General features: G+C 55.0%; 5 protein-coding genes across 5 annotated transcripts; 2 read left to right on the top strand and 3 right to left on the bottom strand.

Annotated features, from left to right (window-relative positions):
- Positions 1-827: 827 nt before the first annotated feature.
- On the top strand, positions 828-1,490 carry B0T23DRAFT_305180 (uncharacterized protein; the record flags this gene model as incomplete). The annotated part of the gene is made up of 1 exon (XM_062834320.1): positions 828-1,490. A coding segment is annotated over one exon (663 nt), but the record flags the coding sequence as incomplete, so codon positions are not given.
- Positions 1,491-3,168: 1,678 nt separating this feature from the next.
- On the bottom strand, positions 3,169-6,326 carry B0T23DRAFT_340350 (ABC transporter transmembrane region 2-domain-containing protein). Its single transcript, XM_062835878.1, has 4 exons — positions 5,356-6,326; positions 5,074-5,289; positions 4,333-5,006; positions 3,169-4,259 (listed from the first exon to the last, which is right to left on the bottom strand). Exons 1-4 carry the CDS (start codon positions 5,884-5,886, stop codon positions 3,533-3,535), a joined length of 2,148 nt encoding a protein of 715 aa, XP_062691947.1. The 5' UTR covers positions 5,887-6,326; the 3' UTR covers positions 3,169-3,532.
- Positions 6,327-6,470: 144 nt separating this feature from the next.
- Positions 6,471-7,516, top strand: B0T23DRAFT_382460 (uncharacterized protein). The gene is made up of 2 exons (XM_062837332.1): positions 6,471-6,899; positions 6,976-7,516. The coding sequence occupies exons 1-2, from the start codon at positions 6,558-6,560 to the stop codon at positions 7,423-7,425; spliced, it is 792 nt and encodes a 263-aa protein (XP_062691948.1). The 5' UTR covers positions 6,471-6,557; the 3' UTR covers positions 7,426-7,516.
- A 719-nt stretch (positions 7,517-8,235) lies between these two features.
- Positions 8,236-10,236, bottom strand: B0T23DRAFT_169529 (uncharacterized protein). The gene is made up of 3 exons (XM_062832879.1): positions 9,723-10,236; positions 9,248-9,634; positions 8,236-9,179 (listed from the first exon to the last, which is right to left on the bottom strand). The coding sequence occupies exons 1-3, from the start codon at positions 10,080-10,082 to the stop codon at positions 8,544-8,546; spliced, it is 1,383 nt and encodes a 460-aa protein (XP_062691949.1). The 5' UTR covers positions 10,083-10,236; the 3' UTR covers positions 8,236-8,543.
- Positions 10,237-11,201: 965 nt separating this feature from the next.
- Positions 11,202-15,360, bottom strand: B0T23DRAFT_169574 (Glycerophosphoryl diester phosphodiesterase family-domain-containing protein). Its single transcript, XM_062832880.1, has 3 exons — positions 15,167-15,360; positions 11,708-15,113; positions 11,202-11,631 (listed from the first exon to the last, which is right to left on the bottom strand). Exons 1-3 carry the CDS (start codon positions 15,181-15,183, stop codon positions 11,332-11,334), a joined length of 3,723 nt encoding a protein of 1,240 aa, XP_062691950.1. The 5' UTR covers positions 15,184-15,360; the 3' UTR covers positions 11,202-11,331.
- Between the last annotated feature and the right edge of the window lie 273 nt (positions 15,361-15,633).

Here is a 15,633-nt window from a genome sequence, read left to right on the forward strand (position 1 = left end):
GCCCCTAGGAATCTTATTCGGGAGGTGGGCATCCTGATCCCATTGGCCCGGTGCTTGTCTCGGGAAATCCGTTCCTGCGTCTGCCTCCTGCTGCTATCCCTGTCACGACAAGGATGCTATCCGCGCGTGTTACAGAAATTGGGACTCCTGGATTTCGCGAAACTCTCCTCCACAAGATGAACCCTCGTTCTCGTGGTGCCATTGGGGGTACTCGCCATCATCACCTTCACCGCAATGGCTACCCTCAGTCCTTCGGTTTTCTGCTCGTTTGACAACAGCGGGGGGACTGCTCTGTATGGAAGAGCCCGCTCCGCTCCGTTCGTTAAGGATCTGTGGAGCCCCCCCATCCAAGAGTCTCCCAGCTGTGCCTCGTTTTCGTACAGGGCTTCCATCGTCAACAGGGGTTCTTTTCTCTTGGCTGTGTGGATGCGGCGTCAAAGATTTATCCTTTAAAGCCCCCGAGAAGTCTCGTGCTTGTCATCTCACCTCCCTCTTGCTCTCTTTTTCCCCTTAGCTTCCTTCTTTTTAGTGGTCTGTCTCTTAACAAGTCAAGCATCATTCCTTTTGCTTGTCTCCTCGTCTAGCCAGTCTAGCAGACTTCACTTGTCTTACTTCCCACCTTTACGTTCTCTGTTACGGGCAAAGTGTCTTTAACCTGCCAGTCTTGCGAAGTCGATCTTCGTTCTTTGAAAAGAAAACAACAACACCAACTACATTGCCTGGGCGCAATAACCACTCATTACAGCCAACTTCAGACCCACGGCTTGAAAAAGAGGGAAAGAATCAACACCCAGAATCACACGTGATACCTACATACATCAGTCAACATGAAGACCTCCGCCGTTACCCTCGGCTTCTTTGCCGCCCTCACAACCGCCTACTCTCATCCTCGCCATATGCACTACCGCCGCTTCAACACCACTCTTCCCGCCGTCAGTTCTGTCGAAGCCGTAGCTAGCTCCTCCGAGGCTGCTGCCGTTGCCTCTTCTTCGGCCGTCGATCTTTCCACCGGGCTTGGTGCTATCTCGACCGCTGTTCCTCTTTCAACCGGGGTCCCCCTTTCTACGGGAGTGTCTAGCTTCCTCGATGCCGTCAATGCTACGGCTACCGTCCCCGGAGCTCAGCCTCTCACCACCCTCACTGTCGTCGCCACTTCGATCGAGACCATCACTTCGTGTGCTGCCTCCATCACCAACTGCCCTGCCAGGACTGAGGAACTTGCTGCCCTTCCCACCGAGGCTCTCGCCACTACGGTCGTCACCCGCACCGCTCATCTCACCACCACCGTCTGCCCCGTTGCTGATGCTTCGTCCATCTCCTCCAGCGTTCTTGCCGGGGCTTCGAGCACTGGTATCAATGCCTCCCTCCTGTCCTCTGTTGCTCCCACAACCGCCTCTGCCGCGGTTACTTCCGCTCCCATCTTCAGCAACTCTACCACTGTCCCGGCTGCTGCTGCGTCATCCGGTCTCACCACTCTTACCGTGATTGCTACCTCGGTTGAGACCATCACTTCGTGTGCTGCCTCCATCACCAACTGCCCCGCCAGGACCGAGGACTTGGCCACTCTCCCCACCGAGGCTCTTGCCACCACCGTCGTCACCCGCACCGCTCATCTCACCACCACCGTCTGCCCTGTAGCCGAGGCCTCCTCCATCTCCTCCAGCGTTTTCCACCAGGCCTCCAGCAGCGGCATCAAGGTTACTTCGACCGCCGTCGAGACTCTCACCACCCCCAAGGCCGTCACCATCACCCTCGGCGGCAACGGCAACGGTAACGGCAACACTCGCGTCATCACCACCACTGTCATGTCTACCATCGAGAACACCGTCGTCAAGACCATCACCATGACCAACGCCAACCCCCTTGTTGAATCTACTTCCGCTGCTAATGCCGTCGGTGGCGGCAACCCCGCTACTTCTGCTGCTGGTGCCGAGGTTGATACCACTTACACCATGACCACCACCACCATCGGCACCAAGACTGTTACTGTTGGCGTGGGCGCCACCGTCACCTCGGTCGCCACCCAGACTGCTTCTCCCGACGCTGGCTCCGGCTCTGGCACTGGATCTGGTTCCGGCAACGGCAACGGCAACAGCTCTGGTAACGGCTCTGGCTCTGGCTCTGGCTCTGGCTCAGGTAACGGCAACGGCTCTGGCTCTGGCTCTGGCTCTGGCTCTGGCTCTGGCTCCGGCAACGGCAACGGCTCTGGCTCCGGTAACGGCAACGGCAACGGCAACGGCTCCGGCTCTGGCTCTGGCTCTAGCTCTGGCTCTGGCTCCGGTAACGGCAACGGCAACGGTTCTGGCTCTGGCTCTGGCTCCGGTCTCGACTCCGGCGCCTGCCAATGCCCCGCCGCCGTCACCGTCACCGCTGCCGCTGCCGGTAGCGACTGCCCCACTGGCGCTGCCGCCGTCACCGTCACTCTCCCCGCCTCCACCGTCTACGTGACCATGACCGCTCCTTCCGCTGTCAACAACGAGGCCTCTGGCGCTACCTCCACCACCGCCGCCGCCGCCGCCGCCACTACTACTACCACTGCTGCTATTGGCAACAACGGCACTGACCTCTCTGGCTCCAACGGCTCCGGTGATGACGAGTCCTGCCCTCCCGATGAGGATACCACTGGCGAGGCTGAGGGTGAGGGTGAGGATGATTCTTGCCCCGATGAGGCCGAGACTTCCACCGCCTCCGCTGCTGCCTCTGCCACGCTGGCTCCTTTCCCGGCTGGCAACAGCACGCTTCCCGCGGCGCCTACTGGTACCGCTGTGTATCTTGACAAGATCTAAGTCAGGAGTTGGAGTTGTACATTAGATGTAGCTTGAGTGAGTTCAATGAGATTGAATTGCATGGATAGTTGATGATAGGATGATGGGATTGATGAGGGGTAGGATAAGGGGGGTTAAGGGGTTGATATCGAGTTGATTGGATATTATCGTTATATACTCCTTCTTGTTACCACGTTGTACTCGTATCATTTGTACGCATGTACGTTTCTTCTTCTTTCTTGTGATGTGGATCACACAAAAAAAAGACTTTTGAACCATTAACGAATTTGGAGGGAGACAATTGTCAGCCTTTGCCATTGTTTTGGATATCGGGTGAGGATGCTTGTTTGGGGTATCGTAGACTTACTTTCTTTTTCTCTGAATGAAGACACAACTTTTGTGGCATCAACTTACAACGTCTACGAACCGTGAGTAAATGATTTGTGGACCCACACGAGTTTTGGAAGGCATGAGCCGGACAGTGCCAACCAGGATGACTCCAGGATAACTCGATGACTTATATGCGGTTAAATCCCATGTCCGCATCCATGTCTCTTAAATTCCAAACAAGTTGCTATCCCAAAAGCAAAAGAAGGACAATGAAGCCATCCAGGATATACTGCAGTTTTTGCGGGATTCTCCGAGGGTCCAGTCAGACCCATCCTTCCTGCCCCTCTGCGATGAATCCATTACTCACCAACCTTCGATTCCACTTTCGTCTCATTTCATCTCACCATATACATGTAATCATCAAGCCATCCCACATCTTACTCAGCAGTCAACTCAGCAATCCTCCTCTCCAGCTCAGGCACCTGCCTCAATAACACATCCAAATCCTCTTTCTCATCCTCCAGCTCCAGCCTCTTCTCCGCATCCAGCTTCGTAAATACATACTTCCCCTGTCCATCAAACTGCAAGATGTGGGTATGGTACTTCCACAAGCTACGACGATGCGACACCGTCATGAGCGTGATGCCCAGTGCCTTGGCATTGTCATACATAACCTTCTCCGTTTCAAGTGTCACGCTGCTCGTGCACTCGTCCAAGATGGCATAGCGGGGCTTATGGTAGAACAGCCTGGCCATGGCGACGCGCTGCTGGAGGCCGCCCGACAAAACATCGCGCCACTCGGCCTCGGCGTCCCACCCTTCCGGGTAGAGCTGGAGCAGGTGCTCGAGGTTGAGGACCTTGAGGATGGCGAGCAGATCGGCGTCGGTCACGCCCTTGGCGCGCATGGTGCGCAAGCCATCCGGGTAGATGATTTGCTGGCGTAGGGATCCCCGAGAGAGGTAGGGACGCTGCGGGATGTAGAAGATGTCGGTAAAGGGCGGCTTGTGGACGGTGCCGCCGTAGACGGGCCAGAGACCGCCGAGGATGCGGAAGAGGGAGGACTTGCCGCAGCCGTTGGGGCCGACGACGAGGAGGTGGTCACCTGCTCTGAGCTTGAAGGAGAGAGCTTTGACGAGGACATCGCCGTTGGGGGAGATGATAGGGCTGTTTTTGTGTAGAAGGGTTAGCGACGCAATGCATGCAAACGACTTGGTAGGAAGGGGAGGTTGGAACATACACATCGATAAACTCGATATCCCTACTCTCCACCACTTTACCTCTGCCCTTGAGCACAGCTTCGTTATCCTCTGTACCCGAACTAGACACCAGCTTCTTCTCAAAGTGTCCATTCTGAATGTCATCCATGACCTCCAGCAGTGACGACACGCGGGATGTGTAGCCCGCCAGCTCCATGATCTCCCTGTACGAGAACATGATACGGCCGAAGGCGTCCGAAGCCGACAGGAGCATTCTCCGGTTTGTCACAAACGTCTCGGTGCGATCACCCATGTTCATCTGGAGCTGGCCCGGTAGCTTGACGAAAACGGGAACACTGCAGAGCATCAAGCCCAGTGCGCCCCAGAAGTACTTGATAACGAAATCTTCCATGAAACTGTGGTAGAAGCGCCGGCGCAAGATGTAGTTGACGTGCTTGATCAAGGTGAAATAGCCCTTGTCTAGCGTGTCCTTCTCGGCTTCGTGACCGGCGTATAGGGCGACCTCTTCACTGTGGTCTATCAGTCTGGAGTGCTGGAAGCGGAATTCGCCCTCTAGTCTCGCTTCTTCAGCAACATATTTGCCAAAGGGCGGTGTTAGCGCTCGCATGACGTTTGCGGAGAGTTGGACTAGAAGGGACATGAATACGACACCCTCTCCACCGACGCTCTTTGATAGCGAGAAGGTGTAGATTGTCTAGGTATTGTAGGTTAGCCAAAGGTTACCCATTGGTAGCAGCCGCAGTCGGAGGGGGGTTGCGTACCATGTCAAGGATCGGCTTAGCCAAATTGCTGTACAACTCTGCCAAACTATTGGAGAACTTGGCCACATCCACCGCAATGAGCTGATCGGGGTTCTTGATTCTGTCATCTAGCGCAGAGATACCGTAAAAGGTTAGCTGCGAAAGGTACTTGTCGTGGATATACTGCGTCAATCTCGTCCTATACTTTAACGACAATTCGGCTTGGTGGTATGAAAGCTGTGGCGTGGGTTTAGAGGATTAGCATGTCGTCTCATGTTACAAAAACAGTGAATGGGTCCTCACCATAGAATTTGTAAATGTGGCCGGCACCGCAATCAACATCCAATACACAATCCTCGTGATAAACTCCCTTCCGTTGCCCTTGACCAGCGCCTTGACAATCGCACCATCCATAGCCGCCACCTTGAGCGAGATCAGCGTCCTCAACACCAAGAAGAAACTATGGCTGATTAACAGCCTCGTCTCCTTGCTGCGCCAGCCGGGCACAACGATCTTGAGCAACCGCAACAGCGAGCGAAAGAAGTCGCGGTTCAGCTCCACTTTCTTCTTCTTGCCGCCCAAGGCATCGTCCGAGGTCGAGGCCGTGGTGCCCTGGCGCTCGGCGCGCTTGGCGGCGTCGCGAACGGAGGCGGCCTTTTGCTCGGCGATGGCGTGGCGGACGCGGTTGACGAGGGCGACAAACAAGGTGATGTAGACGGCGCGTGAGATGCGGGTGCGGTTGTCGAGGTACATGGACGTGAGCTGGGTGATGATGCCCTTGACGGTGCGGTCCCGAAACACAGGGAGGACGGGTTTGGAGAGTGAGGGCGCCATGATCGATGGTGGTGACTCTGCGGGCTTACTATAATAGTGTTGTTGTCGCCCTTTGCGTGGTCATGGACTTGGAGGCCCTTCGATATGGTAGGTTGAGTGAGCCGTGGAGGCTTCGCTACTCAGAATCAGACAGGCGCCAACATGCGACAGGCCAGTGTCTCTCTCGTCGGTAGTTTCTTTGCAATACACTTGGGTAGTCGGGTGGTGTAAGCCGATGGTCGCGATGCTCTATAGCGAATGATAGACGATGGTCGAGGTTGTGATGGCGCAACCTGTCGACATGGACATGGTAAAGTAATCTTCAGTGTTTTCGGATTGTCGTGAAAGTGCTAGGAAGATGCGTCACGCACTTCTTTGGCTGGAATGGGCAGTCGTCGTTGGACCGTCGGATCGGCTCGAAATGCTTGGTGTACCACAATATAATCAAGCGAGGATGGGGAAGAATGACCGAAGCATGTGATTGTTCCAGCGTCGAGCAACTGAAGCCTGGGAGCCCACCGTTAGAGCTCCAGTGGGGTTCCACTTATTCCGGGGTAAATTTACCCACCTAGCCAGGCCAGCCCTTCTCCGACTGTGGGGTTAATCTGGGGAGAGACCATCCTTTTGTCTTCAGGCTAGTCTTAGGGGGCCAACATGAACAAGTCCCCCCTCCCCAAGTAAACAACAACACCATGCCTCACTTCCCTCCAACAACCCCCCTCCTCATCATATCCCTCCTCTCTTCTCTGGTTCTCGCCAATGTAGAGAAGGCCATCTTTCTCGGCCCCTCCTCTCCCCCCTCGGAAAAGGAAACTGTCATAAAAGATGACCAGGCAGCACAGCGATGGCTAGACACCAAACTCCACCACATCCACACTCTCACACCCACCCCGAGTGATCGGTCTTCACTCCGGACCCGGTTAAACCGTGTCTTCCCATCCGCCGACCACCCTCGCGGGGAAGATGCATGGTTTCTTTTGGAGGGGTTGACGGACAGGCAGAGGTATGAAGTGAGAGTTTGTTGGGCTGCTACGGTATGTCATATTATTATGTCCGCTTCAGTGGGTAACCTATCACTAACACATGTTCATAACAAAAAAAAAAAAAAAGCAACCAACAAACTTTTACATGGAAACTTACACCCCCAAAGAAGTCATCACTACCCCTTACCTCGCAGGATCCTTAATGGAATACTTGCCAGCCGTCTCACCACAGTCACAGCACTCTGGTGGATTATCATCATCGCACTCCTCCTCCTCCTCCTCCTCGGCCGGGGCTCTCCTCCTCCACATATCCGCCGCAGCAGATTACTTCACCTCCAACGCCAGTCTCATGCTTCACCCACCGCCGGTGGACGTGGACATCATCCTTGACCCGTTCCTGTTCAACGTGCTTCCTCGGTCGTTGGTGCCGACGATTGGTTGGATCATTGTCGTTGCTGTGGCTGGATGGGTAGTCTCGAAGAGAGTGGTTTCCTTTCTGGTTGGAGACATTGTGTCGAGCGGGATGGAAGCTGAGGAGGTGGGTGAGGGTGTGGAGGAGAATAAGAAGGAGAGATAGGACTGAATGAAGAGAGATAGACAGGCGAAGAGGGCGATCTGAAGGTGGTAGTAAAAGGGAAAAAAAGATAATGGACGTGATATCCTTGAGAATCGCTTTTGCCCGTTGTGAATGGTATATTTGTTACAGGAAAGCCATACGTATGCGAGACAGGAACGGAATTGCTGCCGTTCCCATCGCACCTTTCAGTTTTGCCAACCGTCTGTCTATGTCTCCTTCCTCATCTCACCCTTCTTAAGTATTCGGCGCAAGCCCTCGCTTGTGCCCAAATGGCTGCAGATAAAACATAATCCTGTGTAGACGTTCACACATACAAGCAAACCCTCCCTTCTCGCCTTCACCAAGGTTTGTACATGTACGCTGTAATCCCCAATATCAATACCATACATATTTTGAAGAGCAAGACTCAAAAAGAAGATCATATACCCCATCGCCGCATAGACGCCACAAACATACACAACTACGCAGTGGTGCTTAACCAAACTGCCGGCGCCAATCAGCATACATCTTCAACATCACTACTTCCTTGATTCCTCCAGTCACTTGGCTCCACAACACGTTCCATCCTCCGATATATGCGACCCAGGAGTACAACTGAAGGGAAGGATTACGTTTCCGTGCTAGTATACGCTCTCATTGCTTCGTCATAGAGGAATTCCCCACTGCCTTACTGTGCCGTGGCTCTTTTTTTTGGTGCCACCCAGAGTAGCTGGCCTCTGTGTACTGATTACGGCTCCAGGCCCAGATGTTCGACAACTTCAAGATACCTAGCTCATCCTGTTACGTCTTCGCATCCCTCTCCCAAAACGATAACCTGGTCGTTAAAAGCTTTTTTACCCGATTATGTCCTTTGAACCGACCTTGTCCGGCCTCACCCCTGTAAGTCCTTGGTATCTTCGCCAGGTTGTTCAGTCCTCTATACGTCGACCACTTTTGGCGTTGCGCGCAACCTGAAATCAGAGTAGCCGTCCTTGAAGCTCGTTATCATACCGCGAATTCGACGCTGCTGGCGGCATTCCCATTCCACCTCTCAACGTGACGCCGGTGAACTGGTGCTGACGGCTACCTGCAACTTTCACGGTCAAACGCAGTCCATCATCATCATGAGGCTGGCCTCCCTAATACCGATACTGTCCCTGCGGCTGCCCGCCATATTGGGGTGGCGGCGGCACGCCGTACTGAGACTGTTGGCCATACTGACCACTAGGTGGCTGGCCATAGGTAGTAGGCGGCGGTGGGTACTGCTGTTGTTGCCCCTGGTGTCCGCCATACGGAGGCTGCTGCTGGCCATAGGGAGCTCCCTGCGGCGGTTGTCCGTACGAGGGGGCCTGCTGATAGTAGCCGCCTGCTTGTGGCTGACCATACGGGGCACCCTGATACCCATGTTGCTGCTGCGGGGGCTGTCCGTACTGCCCTTGCTGTCCATATTGTCCCGGTGGTCCTTCGGCCGGGGGAGGAGCATACTGGGGCTGCTGGCCAGTCGGAGGTGAGGTGTAGGAGGAGGTGCTACCGTAAGGAGGCTGCTGACCGTGCTGGTTTTGGCCGTAGGGGGCATGTTGGCCGGCCGCGCCGTAGGAAGGAGTACTGCTGCCGCTGTGCGATTGGTGTGACTGGTGCGATTGGGACGTGGGCCCGGCCGTGTGGTAGGTGGAGGATGAGCCACCTCCCGACGTGGCTTGCTGATATGTCGCCGGAGGTGTCTGGCCGCTGTAGGAACCGCTTTGTCCCGAGTTGGAGTAGCCGAAGCCGGAGCTCTGACCAGGAGTTCTCTGATTAGCCTTTGCTTCTTCAAGTCACGGTGGGGTTCAGCCATTCAACTTACAGAGCTGGGCTTGTTTCCGAACAGATTGCCGATGCCGCCCATGACGCCAGCGAGACCACCGCCGTGGCTACCCGAAGAGCTATGCGAAGATGACTGGTTGCCGTGGTAATTGTGTTGCTGCGAGGATGAGGACGAGGACGAAGGCTTGGGCTTGTTGCTCCCACCGGGAGAGAACATGCCCGAGACGAGCTGGGACGCAATCTTTCCACCAAGGCCTCCTCCGCCGCTGCTGCTGTTTCCGTGTCCGCTAGAGCCGTGGCCTCCACCGCCCGTGACGCCCTGAAGCAGGGAGCCAACCAGGCCACCTGCACCACCACCGCTGCTGCTTCCGTGGGACTGCTTACCTCCGCCGGCGAGGTTGCTAATGAGAGTGTTTCCAATAAAAGACTAAGGTAGGAAATGGAAGTGTCAGTCGCGCCCACTTCAACGTTCAGGAAAGAAAAGACAAAGAAAAGGGGGGGGGGAGAGAACGTACACCCAAACTTCTATCCTGATCAGGGCCTCCAATTCCCCTCGTGCCATCCTCTCGTGGAGCAACCGGCTCTACTCTTCCATCGGGGTACTTGGCGCTCTGGCTGCCGTCTGGGTAAGTGATGATCTCGGGTTTCCTATCGGCGTCGCTACCGGGCACGCCGTACGGATGTTCATGAGCGGCCCCGGGGGTGGCGCCAACGGGAGCTGGATCTGTGGGAGTCTCCCATTGCGAAACGCCGGTGGAGAGCTGGACGTAGTAGTACTTCTTGGAGGCGTTATCCCATTGCGCGATCCAGCCGGCCGGGAGCGGCGGGGGCGCAAAGGTTGGGCCGTCGTTGCCGGGAGACGCAGGGCCTGCCATCGAGTTGACTTGTGTATGGGACGTCGACCTTGTTGGTTAAGGTTTGTTGAGCGGGCCTTTTTTGCTTCTTCTTTTTCTATTTTGTTTGGGGGTGTGTGTGTGGAAAAGGAATTCGAGTTAAAGTTGCGAGGTGTTCAATGAGGGGATGTCGAGTTCCAATTCCAAACCGAGAGCGCCTTGGTCAGTTCGCGCCCGAGTCGTCTTCCGGTCGACAAAACGTATCCGGTCGCGTTCGTATTGGATTGTTGGGCGAAGAAGGAGCTAGACAGGAAGAGTTTGGCCGGAGGATAAGAATGACTGGTGGCTGAAATGGCGCGCGATGGCCTCGGACGATTGGACTGGAGTGGACGTGGACGTAATGGTCAGTCAGTTGAGTGCTGTCAGCCGAGCAACGACGGAGCGAGTGCGTTGAGTGTGAAACAATCGGCCAAACTGTGTGATGGTCGGCCCGGTAGAGGTCCCTCTGGTAGTAGTACCTCCTCCTTGTCAAGTTCAACACGCGGTAGTGCCTTGGTGGCTCCTTACCTGAACGGTTAAAGTTTCCACATCAAGGCTCAAGAAATCGAAAAAGCCAGGACGAGAATCAAGGTATCAAAAGGACAAAGGCTTCTTGGGAGTAACGTTGTGAGACTGTGTAGCCTGATTGCTGCTGGTGTGAAAACAGTCGATCTCGAGAATTATAGAGGGGCATCAAGCAAACCAAGACTTTTAGTGACCCAGGGTCCTGTTAATCATGACCCAAACCCGCCTCTCTTACGCAACCACACCAAGGCCTAGAGGTACACTGCCCACAAGGCCAGCTGATCAAGGATCAATTCCATCATTTTTCAAGGTTACGCAATCTAGACGAGAGGTACACTGGTCCCGCGCGCACACACGACATCGTCTCAGCCACTGTTCCCTTGTCAAGCAGTTCCTTGGTGGGTGGGTGCCGTCCACATCGGGCGGCACCTCTGGGTGAGGCAGCCCACACTGCGCTAGGTAGGTAACAAATCTGGCCAGTGCACGATTACTGAATGAGTGCTGTTTAGCCCAGGAATATACCTACCTACCCCCTACCTAACTCATGCCCTCCTCTCCAGCTTCCACTCTACCCAAGCTGATGACTCTTTCGAATGTCACAAACAACTTGAAGAACCTCGACTGCTAAATTGGCTATTGCAATTTGATAATCATGTACCAAAACCAACGCTTCCCCTTCAAATGCGCCTGGCATCGCTATCCCAAACCCCCCTCCCCCGGCCATCCTTCATGTCCGCAAAGCCCTCAAGGTCTCCTTGATTTCCGTCCCTGTGTCTTCTGCATTGGTAGTCATCCGGATCTCGGTACCGTTACTATCCCCATTGCTGCTTCCCTCAGCAGACGAGCCCTCTTCCTCGATTCGCTCCTCCTTCTTGATGGCCTCCTCCACCTCCCTCACCCTCTGCTGAAGTTCTTTGGCATTACTGCCGCCGCTACCATTGACGTTGCCTTGGTCCCTGGTCAGTCCCTTACGGATAGCCAGGACACTGTCGACAATGACGGCGTCGATGCCCTCCTTGACTTGTTTCTATGAGTAAAGAACAAAGTTGGTTAGCCTGGTTCAAAATGACAAAAGGAATTTGAATGCATCAAGAAAAACCTACCTGCACCAAGCTTGGATCATTATTCTGCGACCCATAACTGACACAAACCAATCCGCTCTGCTTCACCACCCTCACCAACCGCGGACTGTTGATCAGCGGCTCGGCGTTGCTCACAATACCCAGCAGATTCCACCTGCTCGCGAACCGGATGGCCTCCTGCAGACTGCTCGCCCTGACATCGCCGACAGGACACGTGCCCGCATCCGTCAAAAACAAAATCGGAATGTTGGGCTGCTTGAAGCTCAGACACAAGCAAATATCCGGGTTGAAGCTCGAAAAGATTATGTGCCGCTGCCCCGCCATGTCGTACACTTTCTGGAGGACCGTGTCGCAGAACGAGTTGAGCTCAACCGCGTACGTGTCCATCTCGTGCTCCTCCGTCTCGTGCAGCATCGGGTACTTCATCTCGACGTTGAAGCCCACGCTCTCGGGCAGCTTGCGGAACAGATCCTCGAGCGTTGCGAAGGGTGCTTGAATAAAATTGCCGCGCGAGTTGCCCTTGTAGCCCTTTTCCTTGAAGTCGCGCGTGTGTTTCATGCGCTCTTCCATCAGGTCTTTACCATCTCCGGGGAAGTCCATGGACATGGAGCGCTGCCGTGGGCCGGGGCTGTTGCTGCGGAACTTCTTCAGCTGCCTATGCTGGGCTTGTTGGCTAGGTTGGCCGTGGTGGCCGTGATGACCGCCGTGGTGGTGATGGTGGTGGTGGTGGGTGCCCGAGCGGGACGAGTCTGGGTTGATGTGGAGGAACTGTTCGAGAGTGAGAGTGTGCACGGGTGCGTCGAAACCCGTCTCGCTGACGAGGAAGTCGTGGTAGATGACGGGGACGTGGTCCTTGGTGAGTTGCACGTCGAACTCGACGTATTGAGCGCCGAGGTTAGCGGCGGCAATGAACGATGGGATCGTGTTCTCGCCTAGCTGGAGGGACTTGTTGGCGACAACGTTCTTGCCGAGGCCGCGGTGGCCAATAACCATGGTAGAGTCCAGCTTCTTCCAGTACGTCTGCTGAGAGGTTACTTCCATCTTTGGGTGAGAGAAAGGAGTGATGACCAGGAAATTGAAATTGACTGTGCCGATGACTTCAAAGTTGCTGCCCATAATCGGCACCGAGATGTCGCCTTGCAAATTCATCCTTTTGGTGCCGACGGTGGGACGGACACTCGAAAGGAGAGCAACACCTCGGCCAACCTTGTTCTTCTCGTTACCCGAGTATGTCGGCACAATATCGAAGAAGAGTCTGACCTTGGCGGCGTCCCTGGTGGTGAAGAGGATAGGCTCGGTAGAGATGTTCTCGTGAACAGGCAGGTCGATCATAGTCGGGTCGCCCTTCGCGCCTTGGGCGGAGACGACAACCGACAGAGCCGTATCCAACTGTGTAGTGTGCGCTTCGGCAAGAGGCACCTTGTCCAGCTTGATTGCCTCGATTCCCTTGCGCATATCCATTGAACCCAGACTGACCAGCACGAGGCTCTCATCCTTGAGGTACCTGTGACCAAAGGTCTTGACGGGTTCAGCGGGACGCGACGTTGCGTTGGACCGTCTATCTCCCAGGGATGCAGACAGCGTATTGTTGTCGGTCTCGGGGTACGGTGTAGTCGTCGATGACTTTTCATCGTCGCCGTCGGAGCTGCTGCCCCCCTCATCCTCAGGGGCTTGACTGTGAGCAGACAGGAGTCGTGCAATATCGAGATGGCCTCTCAGCGCCGCATGCTCCTTTGCCGTCCAGCCAGACGAATCCAACTTGTCCACATCCGCACCAGCATCCACGAGCAGCTGAGCGACACCCAGATGCCCATCAACCGCCGCAATGTGCAGCGGAGTCCACGCAAAGTTCTTCTCAGCCAATTCCAGGTTGGCCTTTTGCTGCTCAGTACCCTTGAGCAACACCCTGGCGCACTCGTCGTGGCCAAATCTGGCAGCAACGTGCAAGGCTGTCTCGCCGCTGTTGTCCTGCCAGTTGATGTCCACTCCTGCATTGACCAGCAGCTCGACGATGTCCTTGGAGTTGGCCTTGGTCGCGAGAGCCAGCACCGCGCTCGACTTGGAGATGGCACGCCTCATTTCGGCTTGGTGGTCATTAACCCCCTTCCAGTTCTCTCCTTGAAGCAGCGCTTTGGTGGTTAGCGGGTGGCCGCCTATAACGCTCAAGTGCAGCGGCGCGTTTCCATCCTTGTCCTGCCATTCGGGGGCGTCGATGCCATTCTCGACGTTGAACTGTCCCCAGTCCTGCATCTTGCGCATGATGATCTGGCAGACGACGACGAAGCCGAACTGCGCCGCATAGTGGAGCGGTATACGGCCAAATCCGTCTTTGGCAACCAGAGCCACTCTTTGGTCTGGCCTCAGGTTTTCTAGTAGGTATTTGAGTAGCTGAATTGCTTCGTCATCATGGCCGAGGAGTTTTGACTCCTTTAAGGTCGTCCCGCGCGGTGCTGAAAGGGGAGAAGTGGCTGGGGTGAGGTAAGGCTGGGCGTAGTGAACCCCGGTGCGCGGGAAGGGGTACGATTCAGCTTCTGGCTCACTACTGAGGAGCGAGGCCGTTTTTGTGCGACCGATGTGAATGACAAGTCTGTGGATGCAGTTGCGTTCGTTGATGTCGTCGGGCTCGTCCAGCGAGTTGACTTGCTTGAGGAGGAACACGATACAGTCTCTCGAACGGGAGGAAATGGACCGCTGGAGTAGGTTAAGCAGCAAGGGCTGTTGTAGTGGTGATGAGCCCTCGGAGCTCGCTAGGTTTCCCTCCTTTAGACCTCGCTCCAAAGCCGCGACTTCGTCTTTACGAATGGCTTGATCCAACCTGTCGAAAAGCGCACTGGGTATGTTAAGCATAGCCTTTGCAGAAGCACGACCCAACGAGAGTGTCGATCTCTCGGATTTGGTCTCATCAATGTTCTGCGCATCTCCCAGCTTTGACAGCCACTTGTTGATCTCGGTCAACAGGAGGCTGATGGCGGTATCCTTGGCGAACGGCAACAGATCGACCTTTGTGGAAATGTAGTTGTGCTGGGTGCTTTTTGTGTTGGGGACCTTCTTGTCCAGCTTCTTTGTGATTTTGACAAAGCCGCGACGGTTGATTTCGCCGAACCATTGCAGCTTCCGGAACTGACTTCGCAGCTCGAGAAGGGCTCCCATCAGCTCCTCAACCTCGTCATCGTCGAGGTTGGAGACAATCTCGGGAGTCTTGCCATAGCGATCCTGCAGCACCTTCAGTCGCCGGTAGGCCTCGGCATACTTTTTGTTGTAGAAGGAGTCAACATCTTCAAGGTTTCGATCCAAGGCGAAGAAGAACTCGGCCAAATCTACCGGCTCTCCATTCTTGGCCGCTCCTTGGGCGGCCTTGATCAGCTTCTTTAGGCCTTTGTAGTTGATGTAAAAGGCTGCCCACTCTGGGACCTGGTTACGTGGGAGACTGTCGAACGGTTAGCTTGTGAGGCAGAGAAGACCAGGCTTAGGATTGTATACTTTCTGCCAAACTTCATAGTAGGCTGTGTGACTGTGATATCCAGTCAATGATCTGAGTGCGAGTACTACAGGATCGCAATGCGATGCGAATCCGTTAGGCTGCTCTGTATGTTGGCGGCAAGATGGGCAGAGGGAGTGCAGACGGTCCAGTGTCTGGCAAGGGAGTGTGGCGGCCCTGTTATAGTCTCCGGCACTGGATGATTCGTTGACGGTCAAGGGCTCGGACACCAGGTTCGAATGTGAGCCACTAAACAGAATAAGCAAACAGTTGATGAGTTGAAGAGTAGAGAAAGGACAGAAGATAGGTTCCTGTGTGGCATGTATACCAGCTAAGTATTGAAGAGCCAGTCTAGAACCTTGGTGCCAGGCTACCTAGGTATGCAGCAAGTGTGGACGAGCCGTCGCCATTGACGAAGTGGAGATGAGAGTGAGTTGGAAAAAGGGGACCATCAGGGATCCATAGCTTC

This window comes from Neurospora hispaniola (genome assembly GCF_033458365.1).
Source record: "Neurospora hispaniola strain FGSC 10403 chromosome Unknown B0T23scaffold_5, whole genome shotgun sequence".
Classification (NCBI taxonomy): Eukaryota; Fungi; Ascomycota; class Sordariomycetes; order Sordariales; family Sordariaceae; genus Neurospora; species Neurospora hispaniola.